Genomic DNA, 26,462 nt, shown 5'->3' with positions numbered 1-26,462 from the left:
GTAATCCCCCTTTAAAACAAACAGAATATAATGTAAATTTCAGCTTATGATTCACTGGGATAAATGAAAAGATAAACTATGCAAAACATTTCTTTTATTATTATTTTTTAAATCAACTGATCATATAAGAATGAGCTGGGAAACGATAGATTTGGATCAGTACATACAGAATTTCAAGTCAGTCTCATTTTAAACTAATTTATAAGAAATTTATATCATGGCATTCTTTAGAAGAAAATCCATTGTATCAGATAATAATACTTTGTTTCCTCCTCTTTTAGCACATTGCATTTTTATCTGGATTAATATTAGGCTGCATTTGAATAAAGTAGGAATGTTGACTCACTTCTGAAAATTGAAAAAAGTCTTCATTTGCTTTGGAACATTTTAAAAGGATAGAAAAGTTACTACAGTGAGATAAAAGTAGGCCCACATAGAAAACAGCTATTCACTTCACGTCTACCGAGGTTAACCCCAAGAATGCATGGAGAGAGGAATGGTCAGACCGTTTCTTGCACCTTGACCATTAGTTATTTTTCTCTACCAAATTATTGTATTTTAATTTGGCTCGCTCTGTCTGGACAAAACTGAACAGAATTAGATGTCACACTGGAAAAAGTGCCTCTCTGCCTTGTGTCAATGGAGCTGGAAGGATTCCCCTATTGCAACTGTGGGGATAATATGCAAATTATTAAATATATTCTGCAAAACTGCCCACAACATGCATTTTCTGGTTCCTTAGAAGATCTGCATGAAGCAACACCAGAAGCGATTGCCTAGATCGCTGAACTGGATATCCAGTTATAATGCCACTGCTGTACCTCTGTAGAAATTTTGTATACAATTAATATAATAACAGAATTGGAAGGGACCTTTGGAGGTCTTCTAGTCCAGGGTCGCCAACCTTTTGGACCTCAGGGACCACCAAACTCATACTTTTAAATACTTTTAAGGACCACTAATATGTTTTTTTTTTAAATATGATATATTTAATATAAAATTTATAATTCTTTATATTAAATATAACTTTAATATTTTAAAAAATAATTGTGTGTGTGTGTGTGCTTATTTAATTATAACAAAATCGTAACTAATCATAACTGTGGAGCAGAGTGAAGGGAAAGGAGGGTGTTCTCTCATCCTTTGGAGGGAAAGAGGATGGATTTAATACTGCTGGGATTCAAAAGAAACCACATGGTACCTGGAGGCTGGGAAGATCTGGACGGGGAGGAACTGGCTCCCTCTCAAATGGAACTAAAGCAGAGCCGCCCCTAATCTGGTCTCCTTTCATTTCATATCTCCCCCCAAATCAGAGGAAACCTCTCCCTCCTTTGCCAAATGTGACTGCCTGTAGTTGGGGGAGGGAAGGAGAGCTGGAAGCACTGAGGAAGATGGGCTCCTAATAATCAGGCAATGCGCCCCCTTTCGGCCTCCACACAAGAGGACTCCCCGAGGCTAAGCTCCAGGTTTCTCCTGCCACTTCCAAGCAGAGAACAGTCCCTCCCTATGTGGAGGCCGAAGGGGGGGGGGGTTGAGCCCAGAAAAGCTCAAGTTCTCGTCTGCACAAACAGGCTGGTTATTAGGACCCCGTCTTTTTCTGTACTCTTTTGGTCTGGGCATTTGGTCTTCCCCCCGCCCCATGCCAAAGGAAAGCCAGCCAGGCTTCTCCTTCCCTCCTACCCTTCTCTCTGCTCCCTTCCCCCCACTTACTTTGGGACAGAGGAAAGCGCACTGGAAACATATGTTGGCATTTCCAACACGCATTACTCTGGTGCTTGCCCGCAATTCTTTGTGTTTCTCCAAGCCTGGCTTGCTGAGGGGAGAAAGCAGCCCTGATGTCTCTGCTGCCCCCCCACAGCCCCAGCCATTGCTGCCTGGAGGAGGCACAGGAAAGCAAGCAGAAACAGTTCTCGCTGGGGTGAAAGAGCGGAGATCGAGGAAGGCACAGGCAACAGAAAATGGCGCTTTTCAAAGGCGACAGCTTGCATCTTCTCTTGCTTATACCTTCCTTGATCTCAGATCTTTCGCCCCAGCAAGAGCTATGTTTCTGCTCACTTTTCCTGTGCCTCCTGGGGAGTGATGGCTGGGGCCATGGGGGGGCAGCAGAGCAGAGCGCTGAGAGGAACGAGAAAACTGTCAATGCCCCATTCCGGACCTCTGAACTGGATGGTGAGCACAGACTTGCCCAGTCTACCTCCTCCCACCATCACCAGCCAGTACTTTTCCTGCCCTGAGCCGTCCCTACAGCCCGCAGCCAGGAGAGGCAAGCTGGAAGGTGCGGGAGTGCCACACAAATGCAAGTACCTGCATCTTCAAGCCATCTCCATCACTTCAGCCTGCCTGTGCCGCCAGCCCCTCTTGCTGCTACAGCACAATTACTTCATCCTGGCTGGTGAGGGCTGCACTGCTTTTTGCAGGTTTGCGCTTGGCCAAAGGGTGGAGGCCAGCGGGTAGGTGGTACAGCATTATGTTCCCGCACAGCTTGGATTGCTTTGGGGGATGCTTAGTGGGGACATTTCTCCGTGGACCACCAAAATTTTCTCATGGCCCACCAAACCCCTGCCCAAGAAGGAGATCTTATACTTATATAAAATTAGTGATAATTCCTTTTTTCCTTTCCACTTATATTTCTGTTTAATTAGTATTAGTAACAAGTATCAAGTGTATTAACTAAGATCCATTTTAAAGATGGGACATATTGCTCCAATCTGTTTTGTTTCAGCTCCATTTTGCCAATGAAGCCCCTTCATACAATAAACAACTGTAACTCTTGTAGGCTTTGATCAAATAAAATATAGTAATCTTTTAGTCATCTGTTGTGAGAAAGGAATAGCTACTGACAATTAGATGATCCTTGTTCTCATTTTTTTTTGTTAAGACATCCATGTGTTATATAGCATTAATAACTGTGTGAGCAAGTAAACCAGTAGAACTTGGTGGATTTAGGAGGACTGATTTCTAAACCTCACTTTAGTGACAATTTTTGAGATAAAGAAGCATTTTATCAAAGTAATGCTTCTACATGCCGAAATCTTTATAAAGACTTTTTTAGTTGAAACATGATGTAGCTGTCTTAGATCACCAGGCAGCATCTGAGTAGTTCTGGTAGATTGCTTACCTTAGTCAAGCATCAGACCCAAATGATTCTGTTTAACAATTTCACTGCTTTATTAGTCTTGAATTTGATTAATAATTACGAAACTAAGGTGAATTACTATGTACAATTGCTTGGGAGTTAGTTCTACTAAATTAGGTAAGATTTCCAAATGCACGAAGATAACAGAACTCAAATTCTAAGCAGTTTGTTTCATTTTCTAGCTTAAAATTCTTCAGAAAATTGCATATATTTCTATTATCCTTAACTTTTAAATTTTGAGATTTTACTATTTTACATTTGCATCAATTCAAATTAAGAGAGAGAGCAAGAATGACACTACCAGGAGAAAAAAATTCAAAGCTTAAACTTCTCACTATGCTATCATCACCTTGAAGTCAATTTTCACCTTTTTCACTGGCTGAATCTGTTATCTTACATTTTGCTTTGGGGCTCATGTGTTCTTGCAATATAGCAGTACTGGATTATGAGAATTCTGACAAGCATGTTTGCAAAAAAAAGTCACAATGCTTACATTCTTGAAGGTAGAAAATCAGATTCCAAACTAATTCTATAACAACTGGTGAAATAAATATATGACTAGAGATTGAGAGAAACTATACAAACAAATCAATGACTCAGGTTCAATCAAATATAAAAGTGAATAAGAATAATAATCAAAAGAAAAATAAATATATCAATATTAATTCTTACTTTTGCAGATACAGTACTGTCCATTCAACAAGAAACAAGAGATCAGTCAAACCTTTGAAATTAAAGGAAACTACAATAACTAGAATACAGGGACACAAGGGAAATTATGGGGATCACAGCTAGCAAGAAAAGAATTCAACTTCCTTGCATGCTACTTTAATGTAAGTTCTCCTTGTGTTCAGTATTCGTTAAAAAGCATTATCTACACACCACACAAAATATTAGGTCAACTGGCTTCCAATCACAGAGATGATGTTAATTTTCTGCATCATATTCTAATAGAAGCTGTGTGATGAAATATCAGTTAGTGCATTTGAATTTAAACTAATTCTATTAAAATATCTAGGATTTAAATCAGCTTAATTTAGTTTAATAACAACCATACTTATATCAAATGTTTCAGATTAACGTATTTTTGTTCAGAACTTGAGTTTCTCAAATATGCCTTGTACCTAACTATATCACTTCATTCCCCGTTCTCTACTTTCCAAGATACTACACAAATATCAAATATGGTACCTCTTACCATAATTCTTAGCCAATCCAAAGACAATGTATGCATCTCTGAACATATACATGAATGTAATTATGGAAATGCAAAATTCCACAGCTAGAGAACAAACATATTATTAGGATATAGGTGATGCCCCAAGGTAGTTATCTTTCAAAGATGCTGGACTATATCTCCCATAATCTTATTCACTGGGAATATTTGCTTAAATTAACACAACTAGAAGCTACCAATTAGAAAAGAGGGACTTGAACTTTATCGCTGTTTTACTATGTACCACGCAGAGCAGGGTCTTCTAAAAGAACATATTCCCATTATTTTATTTCTACAAAAATAAAGTAGGGGGGTGAGAGAGACTTGGAAGCAAAATTAATATTAGTAATAAGTTATTTATAATTATATTTCCCACTATTAAATTTTACAAAACTATTATCCTAGGAGTCAATTGAAGAATTCAGTATAATATATACCGGTAAGTATAACTAATGCAGCATGTATATAAAATATTTTGCAGTCAATGGGCTACAATCCTGGAATGTCCTAATCTGACTCAGAATTGACTATTCTGCTTGTTCCAGAAGCGGTTCAACTTCAAAATAGCTACCACAATTTATTTCATGATCAAAATAGATATCCCAAAGTCAGACAATTTCTGGTACCCATGAAATATTTTGACCATGAAGTATTTTGTACGCTTCTGTAGTATTAACTATACAGACCAACTGAGAAGTGGTATAACATGCTAATTAAGCAAAATGGAAAAAAAATGCTACTTAATCAAATCATAAGTTCCTGAAGTAACAAAGAAACATGGGAAGGAGATATGATGAGTGCCCCCAACTATTGAGGCTTTTATTCAAATGAGTAAGCAAATTACAGGATGCATTCAGATTGCTGAATCCACCAACATTTTCAAAATATTTTTTCCATTTGTAAGAGGCACATATAAGAGTGCTCCACAAATGAGAAGGCCCCTTAGTTGGTACTTACCTGATACGCCCTTTCTATTTGAGCTGCGAGGAGCATCCAGAGATGGGAGGTGCTTCAGTCTCTGCTTGCTTAGGCTGAGCTCGAATTGAGGAACGCTCCTCTTTCATCATGTGACTCTTCCAGGGCGTTGCCCAGTTTTTGTGAAGGCGAGAGGAAAAGAAGGGTTGCTCCTATCCCTATCACCTAAATAAATTTTTTTGGTCCTTGGCCAAGAGGAGAGGCCCCCACCAGACAGAAATTAGGGTGGGGCTGGATGCTCCTCGCAGCTCAAATAGAAAGGGCGTATCAGGTAAGTACCAACGCCCCTTCTCCTATGAGCTGCTCGGAGCATCCAGAGATGGGACATACCAAAGCTTGGCCTGTCCTAAGGGAGGGACTCTGTTTGGTCCTGAATCTCCCTAGGGTCCCTAAGAACACGCTGCAGGACCCGCCTGCCAAATGAAGCCTCCGCAGAGGCAAACATGTCAATTTTATAGTGCCGAATGAAGGGGGAAGGTGAGACCCAAGTCGCAGCCCGGCATATTTCGATTATTGGTGCCTGGGTAGCCCAGGCCACAGAGGTGGCTGCGCTCCTGGTTGAATGGGCTGTTATGCCCTTAGGAACTTGAAGGGATTGGGACTGATACAATTTAGCTATGGCCGCCCTAATCCATCGTCCTATGGTAGAAGAAGACACTCTGTGACCCAGTGTTTTGGGTTGGAAAGACAGAAATAGGGCCTCCAACTTCCTGAAGGGCTTTGTACGTTTGATGTAAAGGGGCGTTGGTTCTTACCTGATACGCTTCTTCTCGTAGAGCTGCGTAGAGCGTCCAGGATGGGAGGTGCTCCAGTCTCGGCTCTCACAGGCTGAGCATGAAATTGAGGAACGCTCCTCCCCATCACGTGGTCCTCTTGGCATTCCCCAGTTTTGCGAAGACGAGAAGGAAGACCCTATTCTCATCCTAACTAAGACTAACCTATTGGCCGAAACGAGATTCCCCACCAGACAGGTTAATGGGTGGGGCTGGACGCTCTACGCAGCTCTACGAGAAGAAGCATATCAGGTAAGAACCAACGCCCCTTCTCCATAGAGCTGCTACGAGCGTCCAGGATGGGACATACCAAAGCTTGGCGAGTCCTGCGGGCGGGTTCCCGTCTGGTGTGGAATCTCCCCTGGAACCTCAAGGACCCGCTGAAGGACCCGCCTGCCAAAGGAGGCCTCAGCAGAGGCGAATACATCGATTTTGTAATGCCTGATAAAAGGGGATGGGGATGCCCAGGTGGCAGCCCTGCAGATATCGGTTATTGAAGCTTGGGTGGCCCATGCGGCAGAAGTAGCCGCACTTCTGGTAGAGTGCACGGTCACGCCAGAGGGAACAGGCAGGGCCTGTGCCTGGTAAGCCTTAGCGATGGCAGCCCTAATCCAACGGCCCACGGTGGTGGGAGTCACTTTGTGGCCGAGGGACTTGGTCTGAAAGGACACAAACAAGGCTTCTGACTTCCGAAATGGTTGGGTGCGCTTGATGTATATACTTAAGGCGCACCTCACATCGAGGGTGTGCCACTGTTTCTCCTTCTCTCGAGAGGGTCTGGGGCAGAAGTTCGGGAGGATGAGCTCCTGAGCCCTGTGAAATGCTGAGTTGATTTTTGGGAGGAAGGTGGGATCAGGTCGGAGAACGACCCTATCTGAATGGAAGACACATAGGTCCTGTCTGATGGAAAGGGCTGCCATCTCCGAAATCCAGCGAGCGGATGTGATAGCCACAAGAAAAAAAGTTTTGAGGGTGAGGAACTGGAGGGAAGCCTGATGGGTTCGAAGGGGGGCTTGGTAAGAGAGACCAGGACCTTATTGACGTCCCAGGTGGGAAAACGGTGTATGGTCAGAGGGTGAAGACTGGAAGCTCCCCTGCGAAAGGCCCGGATGAGGGGGTGATGGGAGAGGGAACCCCCACTATCTGAGGAAACAACGGTTGCCAGGGCCGCGACCTGACATCTTAGGGTGTTAGTGGACAGGCCCTTGTTGAAACCCTCCTGAAGAAATTCCAGAACCTGAGCAATGGAGGGAGAGAGGGGATTGATCTGGAGTTTATGAACCCAATTGCGAAAGGTGACCCACGTGGCATTGTAGATTCGTGTGGTCGAGGGCCGTCTGGCTGCCAGGATGGTGTCTATGACTTGGTTGGAAAAAATATTCTCCTTAAGTGGTCCCGCTCAACCTCCAGACGGCTAATTGGAGCCAGTGGGGGTTCGGGTGTGAAAGAGGGCCCTGGGACAGGGAAATCTTGTCGGGTGGGATTCTCCAGGGAGGGGCCACCGAGAGGTTGCGAAGGTCCGCAAACCAGGGGCGTCTGGGCCAATAAGGGGCTACCAGAAGAATTTCTGCTTGTTCCAGGATCAGTTTGTGTATCACCCTGGGGATAAGGGTCGGGGGGGGAGGCATAAAGGAGCCCTGGGGGCCAAGGGCAACGGAGGGCATTGTGGTTCTCCGCCCCGTGAGAGGGGTATCTGGAGAAGAACCTTGGTAGCTGGGCGTTGAGGGGAGATGCAAAGAGGTCCACCTTGGGAAGACCAAAGATTGAGACTGCCTCCCTGAATAGGGATGGATGGAGGTGCCATTCTGCTTGGTCTAGGGTGGCTCTGCTGAGCCAATCTGCCTGGATGTTTAAGGCCCCTGATATATGGTCTGCTTTGATGGAAGACAGGTTCGATTCCGCCCAATGGCAGAGAAGTTCGGCCTCTCTCATGAGCCGTATTGACTGGGTGCCCCCCTGCCTGTTGATATGGGCCTTTGCCGTGATGTTGTCTGTAAGGACCAAGACGTGACGCCCGCGTACCTGAGGTAGGAAGCTGCAAAGCGCCAGGTAGACAGCGTGGAGCTCCAGCCAATTTATGCTGCAGAGTCGTTCTGTTGCCGACCATTTGCCCTGGGACGAGATGGAGAGGACGTGAGCGCCCCATCCGAGGAGGCTCACGTCTGTGGTGATAGTTAACCGGTCGGGCTCCTTGAAGTAGTGGCCTTTGTTGATGGCCGGTCTGGTCCACCAAAGGAGGGACGTGAGGACTCTTGGAGGGACTCTGACCAGGAGTTTTGAATTGCTCCTTCCTGAACACTGATGCGGGAGCAGGAACCATTGAAGGGACCTGGTATGGAAACGGGCCCAAGGGATAACAGATACATGAAACCAGCTTCCCCAACAGTTTTGACAAATCTAACAGAGACACTTTCCTTGCCCACCTGACATGCTTGATGGATTGTTGGATACTGAGCCACCTGTCCGGGGACAGGAAAACCAACTCCTGAGTAGTGTCGATCACTGCCCCCAAGTGAGTAAGCTGGGTAGAGGGGGAAAGGTGACTTTTCTTCCAATTTATCAGGAACCCGTGGTCCTGAAGGGTGGTAAGGGTTAGCCTAGTGTCTCGTTGGGCCTGATCCTTTGAGGAGGACAGGATGAGGATATCATCCAAGTAACAGTGGAGGCGGACAGGGAAGGATCTCAGGTGGGCAGCGAGGGCCGCCAGGACCTTGGTGAAAACCCTGGGAGCGGAGGACAGACCAAAGGGGAGAGCGACATACTGGAAATGCTGTTTATTGTAGGAAAAACGCAGAAATTTGTAGTGGGAGGGTCGAATTGCAATGTGTAAGTATGCCTCGGAGAGGTCAATTGAGGTGAGCCAGTCCCCTCGCCGGGTTCCCAGGAGTATAGACTGTAAGGTGTGCATTTTAAATTTGTGAGGGGCTATGAAGCGATTCAGTCTTTTTAAATCTAGGATAGCCCTCCAACCCCCGAGTGCTTGGGCACTACAAACAAATGGGAATAGAAGCCTCGTCCCCACTCATCTGCGGGAACGGGCTGGATAGCCTTTATGTCGAGGAGATGGCTAATGGCAGCGTCCATGAGGGCCCTCTTAGCAGGGTTCCTGGAAAGGGGGGAGGACATGAAAAATTCAGGAGGGGGAACTGGAATTCAAGGGCAAGGCCGAAGCGAACCGTGTCCCTGATCCATTCATCGGTAGTGGTGGCCTCCCATCGGCTAGCGAAATACTTGAGGTGGCCGCCGATGGGGGGGAGGGGGTTGAATTATCTTGAGCGACGGAAGGGCCTGTTCCCGGATCCCCGGAAGGGCTTTTTGTAGGGACCACCTCTTCTGGACCTGTCGGATGGGTCCGACCGGTCTTGCGGAGGAGGGGGTCTGTAGGAGGGGGATTGGAAGTATCTAGGGGGGAAAGAGGCCTGGGAGGAGGGCCGAAAGGAACCTCGACGAAAGGAGACGGGGGCTCTGAGGTCAGACCTCCGAAAAAGCGAGGGAAGGTATTTACGTTTGTTGCGGCTCTCGGCCAGGAAGGGGTCGAGAACCGATCCAAACAATTTACCCCCTGAAATGGGAGCGGAAGCCAGTTTCACTTTGTTTTTGACGTCCGCTTGCCAGTGGCGGAGCCAAAGCAAGCGGCGAGCAGTGACCTGAGAGGATATGGCTCTGGTGGAAAATTTCACGGCTTGTTAAGTAGTGTCGGCCGAGAACTCAGCCGCGGCCGTGAGCTTTGCGATGTCCTGCTGCGCCCTGAGATTGGCTGCGGGAACGTGCTGCTTGAGCTGCCGGAGCCACCTAATTGAGGATCTGGTGAAGAAGGATGCAGCAGTAGACGCTCTAATAGCCCAGGCGTCGGATTGGTGAGCACGGCGCAGGGCTAGCTCGGATCGCTTGTCCTCTGGTTTGAGTGCCTCTAAGGCATCGCTAGGGGTCGAGGAGGAAGCCAGACCCACAATAGGATCGTCAACACAGGGGGATCGAGCAGAAGGGAGAATTCTGGGTCAAGGTTAAAGAAATGCTTGTCCTGACTGGAAGGGGCCGGAGGGGGCCCCGTGGAGGCCAGTTGTCTGGAGACCAGATCAGAGAAGATAGGTGGGACTGGAATGACATCAGTCTCTACCACGGGCTGAGTGAAGATGGAGTCGTGAGGCACCCCCGAGGCTACAGGCTCAGATGGTGGGTGAGGGGTCAGGCCAGAGGTATTTTTGGCCTTGAAAAGAATTGACCTGAACAGGTGCGGTTTAAACAGCCCCACAAAGGCGGGCTGGTCCGGGGTGAGGCCTTCATCCTCTGACATCTCCCCCTCCGTTGGGTCTGCCCCCGAGAGGGGTTCGCTGTAGATGATGGACCCCAACTCAAGATCTTCCTCTTCCCCAAACTGGGTGGGGCCCCCGAGCTCCTGCGCCTCCACCTCCTCTACCCCCAGAGAGGGAGGCAATTCCCTCTGGGATACTACCTGACCATGCGAAGCCTCCGATCTGGAGAGCGATCTGACAGATGGGACTTGAGTTTCGGGGGCCGCAGGCCGTGGGGCCGGACCGGCCATCTGCTGGAGCCCTTGCGCAATTCCCTGCCGGATGGCGAACTCCATCCATAATCTCATGTTCTCAGGAATTTCAGCCATAGGAGGTTGAGGTGGCTCTTCCGGACGCAGGCCAGCAGCAGTGGGGGTGAAAGTAGCTTCAGGAGCTTGCCTAGGCAGCGAGGCTGAGGATTGAGCAGGAGAGTGGGGGGAGGAGGTTGGGGGGGAGGTTGAGGGAGTGGCGGAAGAAGGAGCCAGAGGCACGGAGCTTGACTCTCTAGACCGCCTATCTATTTCCCTCTCTAGTGCCCTGTGGCGTCTGAGGGCATCCTTCTGGGAGGCTTTGGAAGTCTCCTGTGCCTGGTTGCGCAGGTAATGAGATTTTGATTTGGCCTTCAGAGAAGTGCCACGTGAAACACTGTCATCTGCCATCTACAAAAGCTGGAAAGAAAAAAATTATTTGAGTTAATATGAGACGGTTGGCTCGTCTGGATGCGGCCTACACCAAGGCCGGGTATCACCACGATTGTTTCACACACCCCTTTTGGTCAAAAAATTTGCAATCTACAATAAAATAAGTAAGCTGGGACTAGCCCAAAGTGTCCAATCAGCCGAAAAGAACGCCTGTGCAGCTACCCCCCGACGAAAACCAGGGGGGGGGAAATGTGAATGCTTCTACTTCGCCAGCTGAGGAGGCTGCGGAGCCAACGGACCCTGTGAATGCTCGGAACGCTTCGAATAAGGCCTTGAAGGAACGAGCTAGAAATATAGGCAGTCCTTGGAAACTGTCTAGTGATAAATCAATCCCGCAGCCTACTAGACAAGGCCCCAAAATGGCGGTCGGCCATGCGGCCGCATCCAAAATGGCGGGCGTCACCTGGCCACACCCAAAATGGCGGACGCCACGCGGCGCCCAAAATGGCGGCCGCGAGCTATGCGAGGACTCTCAGCGGCGGTACTCTCCCCTAGATAAGAAGGCCTGAAGGCCGCGAGTAACGGGAGGAGCAGGGGAAGATTATATCCCCTAGCCTATGATACAGCGTTCAGCGGAGGGGAAACAACGAAAGGAAGGCAGGAACGAAGCGGTGCTCAGCGGTGAGCGAAGGAGCGGCAGGTGATGGGGGGGCGCCAGCACTCGAAGCGCTGGATGCTTGCCCCCAGGAAAACAGCGATTAAAGTTACTCCCCGTATGTCTAGATGGGAAGAAAGACTCCCATAGGGAGCCAAAGCCCCAAATCCACTGCGCAAAATATCAATAAGGGTCCAACCTGATCGAAGTTCTGCAAAAAACCTGAATCGGCCAAGAGCTACTGGAAACACAGCCTGACTGTCACGAGGCTGAGCTAAAAACTGGGGAACACCAAGAGGACCACGTGATGGGGAGGAGCGTTCCTCAATTTCAAGATCAGCCTGTGAGAGCCGAGACTGGAGCACCTCCCATCCTGGACGCTCGTAGCAGCTCTATGGAGAATACGCAGAGCGCGTCTTACATTGAGTTTGTGCCATTGCTGTTCCCTTTCCTGCGACGGATTGGGACAAAAATTGAGGAGGATGAGCTCCTGGGCTCTGTGGAAAGCCGAATTAACCTTTGGCAGAAAGGTGGGGTCGGATCGGAGAATCACCCTATCTGCGTGAAAGACACAGAGGTCTTGCCTGACAGACAGAGCTGCTATTTCTGAGATACGTCGGGCTGATGTAATGGCCACCAGGAAGACCACTTTATATGTTAGGAATCGGAGACCCGTCTCCCTCAAGGGCTCGAGAGGCTCTTTGGTGAGGGAGAGGAGGACTTTATTGAGGTCCCAGGTGGGATAACAGTGGACTGGGGGCGTAAATTGGTAGCCCCTCTAAGGAAAGCTCAGATGGTCACCTTCTTCCTCCGCCTCTATCGCCTCCTCCTCCCATTCCTGAAGTGGGGACTCCCTATGCAAGGGTACCTGAGTCAGATGCTGGTCAAATCTAGGCAAAGACCTCACGGAGTGGAATTCCTGGTCAGAGCCAGCCGGGTACTGACTGGGCCTGGCGGCTTGTTGTATGCCAGCAGCAATGCCTTGGCAAATAGCCAACGCCATCCAGGACCTTAACTTTTCAGGGATCTCTTCTATGAGAGACTCCTCTTGGCGGAGACCAGCTGCTGTCAGGGTGAAGGTGGCTTCTGGAGCCCTTCTGGACGGTGTTCTGGGAGTTGGAGCCTGTTGTTCCAGAGGAGGTAAGCTGCACCTGGATGAAGCAGAAACATCGGGGGGGGGGGGTTGGGTAGAGGCAGAGGGGCTAGAGGAAGGGAGAACCTGAGGCACCTTGAGTGCTTCTTTGGATCTCAGGTCTATTTCTTTTTGTAGGGCCCTGTGGCACTCTCTGGGCCGCTTTGGAGGTCTCCTTAGCCTGCTTGCGCAAGTGGTGTGTTTTGGCTTTTGCCTTCAAAGAAGCTCCTCTCGAGGTATTGCCATCTGCCATTGCAATGACTTAAATGTGGCTGGAGAAAGTTAAAGAAATGATATGAAGCGGTTGGCACGCCCAGGGCCCGATCTAGCAAGACGGTGTCCCTGATCAATACTACTTCCCCCTTTTAGAGTAATTTGTCTTCTATTCTCTCCCCCCCTTTTTTAATATATATACATCTCTAGGTAGAGATATGTATATGCAGCCAAGGAGGAGAGAATTGAACCATACCTCAGTGATAATATTTTAAGTTTGAAAATATTATACTGTCAAATATGAATCAATACTGTAATCAAGTTTGGTTGTTATATTTCTATCCCTGCTCCTGGGATAACAAAAAAAGCCAATAAGCCGAATTTCGAGACACGTAGGCCCAGTTGAATTAAGGTTAGGGCCTGCAGCAGCCTCTCTGCACAGGCTGACACAAGGCCTGGGTACAGCTGCTGTGCTGCTGGAGAAGCTGTGAGGTTGGCCAACAAGACTCCAAATTAATACAAGCCAAAATTGGTAAAAGACTGCAAGTAAAAGGCAGGCAGGGCCTGCTGTTTTAAAAGAAAGAAATTTCCACTCACAGCTTCAGTAAAAACAAAAACAAAATGGCGCGCGCCACGAGGCAGCCTCCAAAATGGCGGCCGCTAAAGCTACGTACCTCCCAGCAGCGTTTTCCCTGCCTGGGAAATGAAGCCAAGGGCTCAGTTAGGAAGGAAAGAAAAGGGGCGTTGGTTCTTACCTGATACGCTTCTTTTCGTAGAGCTGTTGAGAGTGTCCAGGTTGGGAGGAGCTCCAGTCTCGGCTCTCACAGGCTGAGCTTGAGATTGAGGCACGCCTCTCACCATCACGTGGTCCTCCGGGCGCGCCCCAGTTTTGCGAAGACGAGAAGGAAGGTCCTGTTCTCATCTTACTCAGGAAAAAAATATTAGTTTGCTCGGTCGAGCAGCAGGGTTTCCCACCAGACGGCCTACAGGTGGGGCTGGACACTCTCAACAGCTCTACGAAAAGAAGCGTATCAGGTAAGAACCAACGCCCCTTTTCCATAGAGCTGTCTCGAGTGTCCAGGTTGGGACATACCAAAGCTTGGCTAGTCCTGCGGGCGGGCTCCCGTCTGGAATGGGACCTCTCCTGGAACCCTGATGACCCGCTGGAGGGCACGCCCAACAGGAGAACCCCTCGGAGGTTGGAATGCCTCAACGAGAGGGCCTGATGAAGGAGACGGGGCTGTCTAAAGGTAGCCCTGCCGGGGATGCCACGGATGCTTACTGAGACCGTGGGGCAAGGAGACTAGGTAGAGCGGCCAAAACCTTGTTAGGGACCCGGTACGAGGAGCCCGGGCAGAGGCGAGGATGGAAGTTCCCCTGAGAAGACCTAGCCAGAGTGAGGGGAGGCGCCCTCAATAACCGGAGGGTCACCGTTGCGAGGGTGGCGATGGGACGCCCTAGGGTGTTATGGGATAGACCCTGTTGGGAACCCCCCTGAGAGAACTCCAGGTCAGAGTGATGGAGGGAGACGTGGGGAGTTCCCAAACTGTGACCTGTGCTAGTGGGGACCAAGTTTGGTTCCGCCCAGAAGCGAGGCGGTCGGCTCTGCTCAAGAGCCAACTGACCGAGGACCGCCCCAGAGGGAACTAAGGGTAGTAGTGAGGACCAGGGCAAGGGTCCGTGTATCTGGATTATGAGGCTGTGGGCGGGGCCCAGAGAAGGAACCCCAGCTAACATGTGGTGGGGATAAATGTGTTGCCGGCCAGATGCCCTGGGGCAAGGTGGGGAGGACAAGGGTGCTCCAGACTATGAGCCTGCGTCCGGGAGCCGTATGGTCTACCGGGAGTCTTGGTATGGAGAGGTAAGGCAGATATGAGGATTAGGCTTCCCCAACGGTTTGGGCAAGGCTGAAGAGAAAGAGATTTTGCAGGAGTTAAGTGTCCAGTGGAGCCAGACTAGGCAAGAAGCCTGAAGAGGATTGGCTTTCTCGCTCTCCTTCTCCTCATTTTTATACTTGTTTCTTTCTTTTTCTTTTTTTTTGGGGGGCAGCCACCTGGGGGCGACTGCATTATCGGGAGCAGCGGAACGAACCTCTCCCGGATCCCGGGAGGGCTTCCTGGGCGAGGTGCCTCCGGACCTGTCTGGTTCCGATCGGTCGGGAGGCCTGTAGGGAGATGATTGGTAGTACCTGGGGAAGGAGGAAGAGCGGGAAGAACCTTGGCGAGAAGAGGAGAGGAACCTCTGAAATCAGACCTCCTAGCAAGAGAAGGGAGATATTTGCGCTTGTTGCGGGTCTCGGCCAGGAATGGGTCGAGAACCGGTCCAAATAGCTTCCCCAGAGATGGGGGCTGATGCTAGCTTAGCCTTGTTTTTTACGTCCGCCTGCCAGTGGCGGAGCCAGAGAAGGCGACGGGCAGTGACCTGGGACAAGATGGCCCTGGTGGAGAATTTGCAGCCTGGAAGGTGGCGTCTGCAGAGAACTCGGCCGCGGCCAGGATCTTGGCAATATCCTGGTGCGCTCTGAGATTAGCTGCGGGACGTGCTGCTCGAGCTGCTGGAGCCACTTGATGGAGGTTCTGGTGAAAAAGACGTGGCCGTGGAGGCCCTGACCGCCCAGGCATCAGAGATGATAGCGCGGCGCAGGGCCAGTTCAGCTCGTTTGTCCTCGGGCTGGAGAGCTTCGAGGGACTCGCACGGAGTTGAGCGGGAGGCCAGAACCTACTACGGGCTCGTCCACAGGGGGAATCGAGCAAGGTAGAGAACTGCGGTTCAAGATTGAAAAACCGCTTGTCCTGGGCGTTGGGAGGGGAGGAGGCCCCGAGGAGGCTAGCTGCCTTGAGACCATGTCAGAGAATATGGGTGGGACAGGAATCACTGGTTTCCACCACAGGCTGGGAGAAAATGGAGTCGGGAGGAACCCCGATGCCGCTGGGTTGGGTGGGGGGAGGGTTCAGGCCCGAGGTATTCCTGGCCTTGAACAGGAGGGACCTAAATAGATGTGGTTTAAACAGCCCCAGAAACGCGGGCTGGCCTGGAGAGAGGCCCTCGTCCTCCGACATGTCCCCTTCTGGGGGCCTGCTCCCGAGAGGAGTTCACTGTCTACGACAGACCCCAATTCGAGATCCTCCTCGTCCCCAAAGAGGGTAGGGTCCCCGAGTTCCTGGGCCTCCATCTCCTCCATCTCCAAGGGCAGGGTCAAGTCCCGTGGAGAGCTACCTGACCATGCGAAGTTGCTGATCCTCGAGCCTCGGGGGCCTCAGGCCTAGGGGCCAGACCGGTCAGCTGCTGAAACTGTTGTGCTATCCCGTGCCGGATGGCCAGCTCCATCGCTTGTTTGAGATTTTCGGGATTTCCACCGTGGGGGCTGGGTGAGGCTCCTCTGGGCGCAGACCTGCAGCAGCGGGGGGAAGGTGGCCTCAGGGGCCTGTCCAGGCTGCGATGAAAAGGCAGAAGCAGGGGAGGAGGGAGGATGGGTGGAGGTAGAGGGAGTGGGATTGGAAGGGTCCAGAGGCACAGAGCTTGACTCCTTAGAGCGTCTGTCAATCTCCTTTTCAAGGGCCCTGTGTCGCCTAAGGGCATCCCTTTGAGAGGCTTTGGATGTTTCCTGTGCTTGTTTGCGCAGGTGGTGAGACTTAGCCTTGGCCTTCAAGGAAGTGCCACGAGATGCATTGTCGTCTGCCATCTGGAGAGGAGAAAGGAGGAAAAGTTCTTGATTAACGTGAGGTGATTAACAAGTCTGGACACAGCCTAAGCAGGGGCCGAGAAACCCAGTACTGTTCGCACCCCCTAGGTCAAGGGCAACAGAGGTGCTTTGCACGTTGTTGAGAAGTAGGGCCTAGCCCAGAAGCCAATTGCCAAAGATGGACGCCAAAAAACCGTCCCTGCCGGGCGGACCGGAGAAGGGGGATGGCGGAGCTGCTACCTCCCTTGCTGGGGAGAGACTGTGTAGCCAGTAGACTCCTATATCTAGAGGAGTACCAAGGCAGGATTGCAAGGTACCAGCAGGGATTTGGACATTCCAAGGATCTGCCCAGGAATCAAACACAATGCGGCCTGCAGGTAGGCCTCGAGCAGTGGCAGGCGTCCGTGGGGCTACCAACCAAAAATTTTAAAGTAAAGTGCCATCACGGGTCCTCGGACAGTTGCACGTTTGGATGCGGCCTACGTAGAGGCCGGGATCCTAAGCGCACGTTTCGCACCCCCTTTTGATCAAAAACAATTTTTGTATTTAAAATAGGAGGCTGTTGCACAGCAGGGCCTAGCCCAGAAGCCAATTAGCCAAAAGTTGAGCGCATAGGCAGCTACCCCTGCCGGGGTAGGGGAAGGGGGATGGCAGAGCTGCTAACTCGCCTGCTGGGGAAGGGCTACAGAGCCAACTAACCCTGGTTAGCCTGATAGAAACTAAGCGCAAACAGGCAAGGATATAGGCAGTCCAGAGTCTGCCTATAAAACATTAAGAAAAACCCTGTTATAGGCCTCTGAAAAATGGCGCCCGGCCATGCGGCCACACACAAGATGGCGGCGACTCCTGCCACTCCCAAGATGGCTGACGCCACAGGGAGCCCAAAATGTAGGGCGCAATGACGAGGCAATCCCCCAGCGGCGGCTATCACCCAGGAGAAGTTAAAAAGGCCCGGAGGCCACAAAGAAGTACCTGGGAGAGGCAGGGAAGCATCTCCTGGGTTAGAGGGCGTTCGCGGGGGAAACGGCGAAAGAACAAAACCAGGCAGGAAGAAACGATGCAGCTTCGCACGGAGCGAAAGGCGGCAATCGGAGGGGGCAGCGCTCGAAGCGCTGGATTCTCCCTTAAAAGGATAGTGAAACAATTCCCCTTAGAAGAAAAAGGCTCCTAGGGAGCTCAAACCTCAGTTTCCTGCGCTGTCTGAGAGTCCAAGTTGATCAAAAAAAGAAAACATGAGGTGCTAGAGCGACCAGGAGCAAAGGAAAACCAGCCTGACTGCCACGAGGCTGAGCAAAAAACTGGGGCGCGCCCGGAGGACCACGTGATGGTGAGAGGTGTGCCTCAATCTCAAGCTCAGCCTGTGAGCCGAGACTGGAGCTCCTCCCAACCTGGACACTTGAGACAGCTCTATGGAAAAGCAAGGGCTTCTCCTGAACAATTAAAGAAACGGCGTTCGAGGGTGGGGGGGGAAATGCGGTACGGCTCTAACGGAGCAGATTGCCACAAAACGCTTTGAACAGAGAGAAAATTTGAAGCGACAACAATTGGAGGCAGAGAGGAGAAGAGAGAGGGGGGAATTGGCTATGGGAGACAGTGCGAAGAATCGCTACTGGCCCTCCCTTCGCCTCCTTTTGGGGGAGCGAAAAACTGCGCTTCCCCCTTAATGGCAAGTCTGTCAATTTAAACAAATGCGCAGGGGCTAAGGAGAGAGAATCAAACCTGATCTGAATAGTTAAGAGAATTCCAAATTTTCTGCTTCAGCCAAGGAGCAAAGAGAGAGCACAGCCTGTCTCGCACGAGGCTGAGCAAAAACTGGGGAACGCCCTGGAAGAGTTACTTGATGAAGGAGGAGCGTTCCTCAATTCGAGCTCAGCCTAAGCAAGCAGAGACTGAAGCACCTGCCATCTCTGGATGCTCCTCGCAGCTCAGAGGAGAATGCTCCTCAACCAAACATGGCATCAAGAAGTATTTTATAGAGAAAGTGAAAACATAAGACAGAACCTTTATACCTATGACACTATGTGCAGTAGGGAAAATCTAGATAAACATATGAATTAATAAAACATGCTTCTAGAATCCTTATGGGAGAAAGATAGATGAAATCAACAAGTTCAACAGGTAGAGGATGTATGGTTAAAATCACTTTAGAACTAGCGTGGATTTCCTTTAAATTTAATACTAATCAGTTTTTCATCTGTTTTTCATCATTCAAGCCAACATTAGGTTAAATTATTTTTATTTTAGACAGGGTAGAAATTTAATACTAATCAGTTTTTCATCTGTTTTTCATCATTCAAGCCAACATTAGGTTAAATTATTTTTATTTTAGACAGGGTGGAAATAAATGTCTTTAGCCTCTGTAAATTGGACTCAAAACATCTCTTCCTAGATCTAAACTGAAATGGGAAAAAGTATAGAAGTAGGAAGCAGTTGTTTCCCAAAATAACTGGGAAGTATGATATGCCTATCAAGTATTAACCTGTTTATGAACTATTTTAAAAAAGTAACCATAATAAATCCATGTTTTGTTTTCCATTCAGCTCTTTCTAGTATCCGACTGCTTAATAAGCTAGACTTGTGAACTGCATGTGTTCAACTAAGGTGCCATACTTTTTAGTATTTAAACAGCATCGAAAGCTGCAATGAATGGACAAGAAAAAATATATTTTCCACATGACCCTGATAGAAATCAACTTATGAAGATGTTGTTTGCACAGTAAAGGATATTTCTACTACTAATAGTGGAATCTTTTCTTGCTACATAAATAGTTACATCTGAGAGATTTTTTATATAAGAATATAACTCATTTTTCCCTCCCACATCTTCCCATTTTTTAAAGAAGCAAGCTAATTGCTTTTGTTTGGTTATATTAAATTTATTAATGTGCCCTAAAGTTATTTGATAAGCTTTGGGCTTTGTTCAATTTTCTCTTTTAATAAGCACTGATACATAATGTAAAATTAGGATTAGCATTTATGAAACTGTAAGATAGTTTGTTTTATGTTATGTAAATGGAATAATATCTAAACCAGCCATAAAGGCCTGGGAGAATATTTTAAACAAAGATTTAAAACAGCTCTTACAATCTGTTCAGGATGTATATAAATACAATTAAAATCATTTACAAGCAAAACATGTAAGTATAAATGCAGCCCAAAAAGTATCAATAAATTTAATTTTCAATTCAACAATATTTCCGTTTGTACCAAAAGATTGTATTTGTATTTTCAACTCAACAACTTTCAGGCTTGTTCCATAAAATCATTTATGTCATATTTTGTTTGACTAACAATTGTTAAGGTAGAATATGCAAAATATAGCTAATATTCAATGCCTCATATGACATACCTATTTTCCTAATATAATAATACTTTATTTGTGGTCACAGACCAAAACACAAGTACAACAAAAGAAGAACATGGGAAAATTAGTCATGAACAATTGGTCACCAAAAACTTAACTAAGGGTAATTACAGCGTTCTCCTCTGGTTACAGCTCTTAAAAAAAAATTGGAAACCTGAGAAGTGATGTATAAGGAGTCATCCCCTAAAAAATTAAGAACAGATGACTAACATTGGGTCTAGAAAGGTCTATTTCAAGGAGAGACAGTAACTTAGATCTGCCTATATTATACATAGGGCAATATAAAAGGACATGCTCCACAGTTTCAACCTCAGCTCTGTCACAGGGGCATAGCCGCTCGTTAATCAGGAGCCTCTTAAATCGCCCATCCAGTAGTGCAGAGGGCAAGACATTAAAGCGAGCTAGGGAGAAACCTCTTCTATACTTGGGAATGGTTAGAGTGTAAAAATAGGAAGCCATCCTCAGTCCGTAATTATTAAATTGGCTGAAGATCAGAGGGGAGCAAGATATTGCAAGTCAATGTCCACAAGTCATTGGACTACCATAAATTGGGCGTCTTTAAGGTCATAATCTCTCAGGGCATTCCCCGTAAAACCTAGCAGGTGTAATTTCTTCATCAGCTCCCTCTCCCAATGAGAAATACGAGAGTCAGCGAACGCCAGGAGAGGTAGCTACCAGGTACTGCCAGAAAGAGCACCCGAACCCACCATTTAAAGGTGTTAATCCACGCCATACATTCGACTGATCGAGTACCCAGTTCCAGGTACATCAGAGCAAAACCAACACAAGGAGGAAGACCCAGAAGTTTTCTAAGAAAGACAGCTTGGGTTCTTTCAATACAATCCTTGAAGCCCCGTATCCATATGGGAAATCCGTAAAGAGTTTGAGCCAAAGTTTTGGTTCTGTAAATACGCAGAGCAGAAGGAATAAACTGGCCTCCCTGGGTATAAAAATATCTTAAAATCTGCTGATGACTACAGGAGGCCGAATTCAGCACCTGGGTTCGATGTCTAGTCCAAGCACTGGTGTTGTGAAATTGAATATCTAAATACTTAAAATGGAAAACCTGCTTAACAGCATTACCATTGATAGCCCAGTTATACAATTTCCAGGCTCTAGAGAACACCAATACTTTGGATTTGTCATAATTAATGGACAAGTGGTTCTCAGCATAGTAAGAGCCGAATGCAGAAAGTAATCTTTTCAGACCTGGCCTTGACAATGAAAGGAGGGCCGCATTGTCAGCATAAAGGAGAAGTGGGATCTTCGTAGTTGACAGCTTTGGGGCATGGGACTCAATACGTCCAATGTGAAAGGCCAAGTCAAACGAAAGAGGAGACAGAATACAACCCTGCCTTACTCCATTCTTAATTCATATGACATACAGGAATTCAAGCTAATTCAGTATCTTATGCAAACATGTACAACTCATATTTGTTTATGCATATACAAGGGCAAATAAAGAGAAAAAAAGTTAATTCCTAGATAGGTGTAGACCAACCCCACCCCCTACCTTCTGTTTTGACAACTCGTATAGTCTAAACCAGTGGTCGCCAACCAGTGGGCCGCAGGAACCCTCCGGCCACTCACTCCTTACCTGGCAAATTTGCCTGCTAAGTTGCTATTTTGCCTTTTTTTCCAACCATCAGCTGTTCTGCTGTTCTGGGAGATTTAGATTAGCTAGAAAGCAGGAAATCATTGGATTTCTTGCTTTCTAGTTTATCTTTAGATCTTCAGCTTTGCGAACCTCCCTTAGGACTAAAGGTTCTCTTATTCAATTGCAGACTCAGATAGCCAGTGGCAGAAACACAGATCTCTAAATGAATCTGTGATTCTGTGAGCAACTCAATCTGCCTGCCTGCTTTGCCTGATTTTGGGTAAAAATTGCTCATTTTTTAAAATAAAAAATTCAATATTTACATACATGGCGTGTTGTGATTTAATTTCGTGAGATTGCTTGCTAGCAAATTTTATGAGTTTGCTTGCAAGCAAATTTTATGTGACAGACTTAGGTAGCCGATGGTAGAAAGATAGATCTCTGAATCTGTGACCAACACAATCTGCCTGCCTGCTTTGCCTGATTGTGGGTAAAAGTTGCTCATTTTTTAATTTAAAAAAATCAATATTTACATAAATATTTATAATATTTACATACAAGCCATGCCCACCCAGTCACATGACCACCAAGCCACACCCACAAATTAGGCCACACCCAAGAACTGGTTAAGAAATTTGAATCCCACCCCTGCCTCTGTGTGTTTGTGTGTGCGTGTGTGTGTGTGTGTGTATGGGGGGGGGAGGTTAGATCAGATCTCTCTCTTTCCCACCAAAGTCAGCAAGCCACCATCAGTCAAAATTCATATTAGTGGTCCCCAAGATTTAAAATTATGAGTTTGGTGGTCTCTGAGATCCAAAAGGTTGGCGACCCCAGTCTAAACCCCCTGCCACTTTTCCTTCAACATCTGGCACTCCCAGCAACCATGATTGTCAAATCTCAGTGCAGGTTCTTGCCATTAGAAGCATAGTACTACCCATAATCAATCCATAATCCTAAGGTAGCATGAACAGAGCATAATATTTTTATATTTATAACCAGTAATTGAGAGGGGGAATTGAGAGGGGGAATCCATTCCCCACCTATCCATTTGACATGGCACTATTTACTTTGTATTTTATGTTATCCTCTGATAATCTCAAGTGCATCAAATACATATAGCCTTTGTTCAGTGACTGATTCAGACAATGATTACTTTGGACAGTAATGAAAAATTAACTTTACAATCAATGGCCACAGCATCTTTTGCAGCATCTTTTAATCATGTCAGTTAATAAGCACTGTCCTGTGAAAAATCATAGGCAAGGTCGCAGTTGCAGTTGCAGTTTGTGATTTTTCATTTAGTGATTGAGGATGGCTTAGAAAGAAAGCTAATTACTGGATTGGCTTTCATCAACCTAACTGCACATATGATTAACCATAGGATAATGCTGCACAAGTTAAATAATATCACTAGAGACAATAAGCTTACCAAAGTCATTAGCAGCTTCCTCCAGAAGCGAAGATTTTATGTGATGGTAAGAACAATAGATGGAGGATGCAGAAGAACAGGCTGCAAAAAGGAAGTGAATTGTCTCCAGTGTTGCATAACATATATATAAACGATCAACCAGCCCCTAACAACAAATATCTACCATCTATCTACATTGCGCACATAAGCTTTGGCCTTGAGCGTCTCTGCAACACAGTATGGGGCACATCTGCACATGTGAAATAAGTTGATATTGCTATTAATGAAGCAGTATGCTTAGTGCACATTGTCTCAAACCTATACCCACTGAGAAAACATTGTCTCACTGGCATTGCCCAACCCATGATCGGGAGAAAGATAGCAGCAGATGCTGAGAGATCTAAGCAAGAGAATGATCCTCAACATCCTTTGAATGGACATATTCCCCAAGTCTGCTGACTCAGATCTAGAGACAGCTTTATGGCAAGAACAAGCATTATTAAGGGTACACGAGAACAAAATCAAATTAAAAGATAGAGGAAGCAAAGAATAGCATTAAAGAAGGATATGGCTGAAGGATCTTGACTTTATACTACTTGGAGGACCATGAATAGGTTTAGAGTTGGAGTGCCTAAATGTAAACCAATGTGCTCAAGTGGAGGCTCTTAACAAATAACTGCATGCTATGTGAATGTAAGAAACACAGAGTCTAGTACATCTGCTAGTATTTTGCTACTACCATAAATATGTATTGGTAACTTATTTTTGGCCAATGACAAAGCCAAGAAAGTAACTTCATTCTGGTAGTTTAAAGTTTAATCTAGATACAGAAAAAGAAGAACTTAGTGATTGTTTTGCTTGATGCCTGGATCACTAGTCACTAAATAAGGCTGCATGTATGGCCTTTTTCATCTCCAAAAGTTTCTGTGTTATTATGGAATGGGAAAGCAGCTTCCAAATATATACTGTAGTTATCTCAACAGAATCTCAACAGATGCGAAGCAGAAAAGAAAGCAATCTAAAAGTCATTATTATAAGGTTTAGGATTATATTTTGAATTAAAATTGTCTAACTATGTTATCATTTTAACTAGGGCCACTGTGGACCTAGAAAGGGCAGCAGATTTGTAATAGTTCTGAATGCAAAACATCCCTGGTTCATTTCGCATATGTTTGGTTAAAAAGATCAAGTAATAGGAGCTAAGACTTCTGGCTGATAAACCGACAAGCCACTGTTAGAACAAAGGAGATTAGATTAAGTGGAGAACTACACTGTTCACACATTGTACTAATCTGTAATACAATGCAGTCACTATAGGCAAATTATGTATACAACGTTTTTCAAATATGGCAACTTTAAGATGTGTGGGATGCAAGTAGAAGTTTTAAAGTTGCCAAGTTTGAAAAACATTGGGTTAGAACAATGTGTAAGTATGTACAGGTTATAGAACTATACATACATACATACATACATACATACATATATATGGCATTCAGCTTTGTTCGGGTGTTTTCCCACATCATTGTAGTTGTGCTTTTAAAGTTGTAGCAACGTTTTGGCAGAATCTCATCTGCCATCATCAGGCTTCTGTATAGTGTTCAGGTGACCAGATGAACACTATACAGAAGCCTGATGATGGCAGATGAGATTCTGCCGAAACATTGCTACAACTTTAAAAGCACAACTACAATGACGTGGGAAAATACCCGAACATACACACACACACACACACACATATATATATATATGTTTGATTGCCAGGCTAGCTTTGTACAGGATATTTCTTTCAGCAATGGCATTCTGGCTTGGAAAAAAGGCACCATAGAAGTTAAGTAAAACATATAAATAAAACTTTAGCAACAGCTTAGAAGAAAAAGCAAGAGGGAGGTAAAAGCAGTCCTCAATCAATGTAACATGTTCAATGTTATCACAGCATCATAGTTTATAAATACTGAGGGATATTTGTAGCATACAAACCTGATGAAAGTTGTTTAAGACATGTCTCCCTTAGAAATCTATTATCTCTGAGCCACCCTTGCCCTTAGCCACATTGTATGCCTTTACTTCAACCAACTCTAATCTGATGAAGATCATTCCCTCAGAAACTCAAGTTTGCATAGTATTCTGTAAACCTGAAGATTCCTAATAAAAATAATGTTTTAACATAGTTTTATATTATCTCTCTTCCCACTCAAGATTAGGATAGTTCTTTTTATATTTTTAGTTAAATTGTTGTATTGTTTAAAAAGTAATATATGTAATCATTCTAATCATTTGGGAACACAAACAGGTTAAAACTGCTGCATTCTGACTTAATATAAATGAAAATAATCTTCCTTGGTGAACGTCATTTTTGCCCACTAGAAAGTGAAACGTGGGAGCACTAAAACTACTCACAAATCTTGAGTCAAAAAGCAACACTGCCTCTTTAATATAACTTCAGTCTCTAATGACTTAATAACCCAGAGTTTCAAGAATGGAACAATGAATCTGGAAATCTGCTTACTAGGAAAAGCATGGGATGTTTAAAGCATTGTTTTGATAACCTCAATATTTTCTCCACCTTTCTATCCAGCCTGGTCTATTCCTTGCTGGCTGGGAACCGCAATCCCAAACTATCCGGAAAACCCCAGTGTAAATTCAGAGAAAAATAAAAGCAGAATTACAACATATGAGAGGGAAAGAGCAGTGCTGCTGATTGTAGAAGCCCTTCACCACACTGTGAGTCCTGTGCATAAATAGCAGGGGAAATAACTGCCCCTACCTGCAGTACTACAGACAGACTCCATCGGCAGCTCCTTGCCTCAAGGAGCAGTTAGTGCTCGAAGCAGGAAACAATTCATGCGCAAACTCACAGCCCCGGAAACGCGACCTCTACAGCCTTTGTCCTCTACGTCACCCAACAAAAACATCCTCCTGAGCTCGTACCGCCCCTGCGTCAAAGAGATTCTGTAGCGGGTAGAGAAGAGCGGTCCCGCAGAAATGCGAAGCAGCGGCCCCTAAGTATTGGAGGGTATTGACCTGGAAGAGCGAGCGCTGTAACCTAGTTTTCCTTCTCATCCAAAAAGCTTTTTTAGCGAAACGTCTTCGAAGAAAAACCAGGAAATCCATTGCCTCTTGAAAACGTGCCTTTGGGACAACCATAATCTGGATGACTGAGAATCTGACATTAAAGCTGAGAAAAGAGAAGTTTGAAGAATCAATGTAGCATCTTCTCCCTTTTCAGGAAAAGTCCCCAGATGTGTGTGCGCATTGAAAGACCGAGAGAAGTTGGCACTAACAACTTTTAAGGGGATATAGGGACAAATTCATGCAGTTTCATACAAGGAGTTGTCACCATCTTCTGGATAGTTTATTGACTTTCCTATAGCTTACAAG

At 46.6% G+C, this 26,462-nt stretch overlaps 1 protein-coding gene across 13 annotated transcripts in view; it reads right to left on the bottom strand.

Moving 5' to 3' along the window:
• CMC1 (C-X9-C motif containing 1) overlaps nucleotides 1-25,913 on the bottom strand; it is a 144,867-nt gene extending 118,954 nt beyond the window's left edge. For 8 of the 13 annotated variants that reach the window (XR_015739976.1, XR_015739977.1, XM_087915682.1 and 5 more), the window contains exons 1-2: nucleotides 25,849-25,913; nucleotides 23,106-23,186 (exon numbers count right to left, since the gene is read on the bottom strand). Coding sequence is in view for 10 of the 13 variants with exons in the window: in XM_087915682.1 (XP_087771808.1) it covers nucleotides 23,106-23,186; nucleotides 25,849-25,873 (106 nt within the window). In the remaining 3 variants the exon portion in view is untranslated. The remainder of the gene's footprint in view (nucleotides 1-23,105; nucleotides 23,187-25,848) is intronic. The other 5 variants (XR_015739978.1, XM_026708267.2, XM_026708268.2 and 2 more) reach the window with 1 other exon arrangement.
• Nucleotides 25,914-26,462: the final 549 nt, after the last annotated feature.

This window comes from Pseudonaja textilis, chromosome Z (genome assembly GCF_049901715.1).
Source record: "Pseudonaja textilis isolate UNSWEBS1 chromosome Z, rPseTex1.2, whole genome shotgun sequence".
Taxonomy (NCBI): domain Eukaryota; kingdom Metazoa; phylum Chordata; class Lepidosauria; order Squamata; family Elapidae; genus Pseudonaja; species Pseudonaja textilis.
Note: the sequence above shows the minus strand (reverse complement) of the source record. Positions and strands in the feature narration are given on the sequence as shown.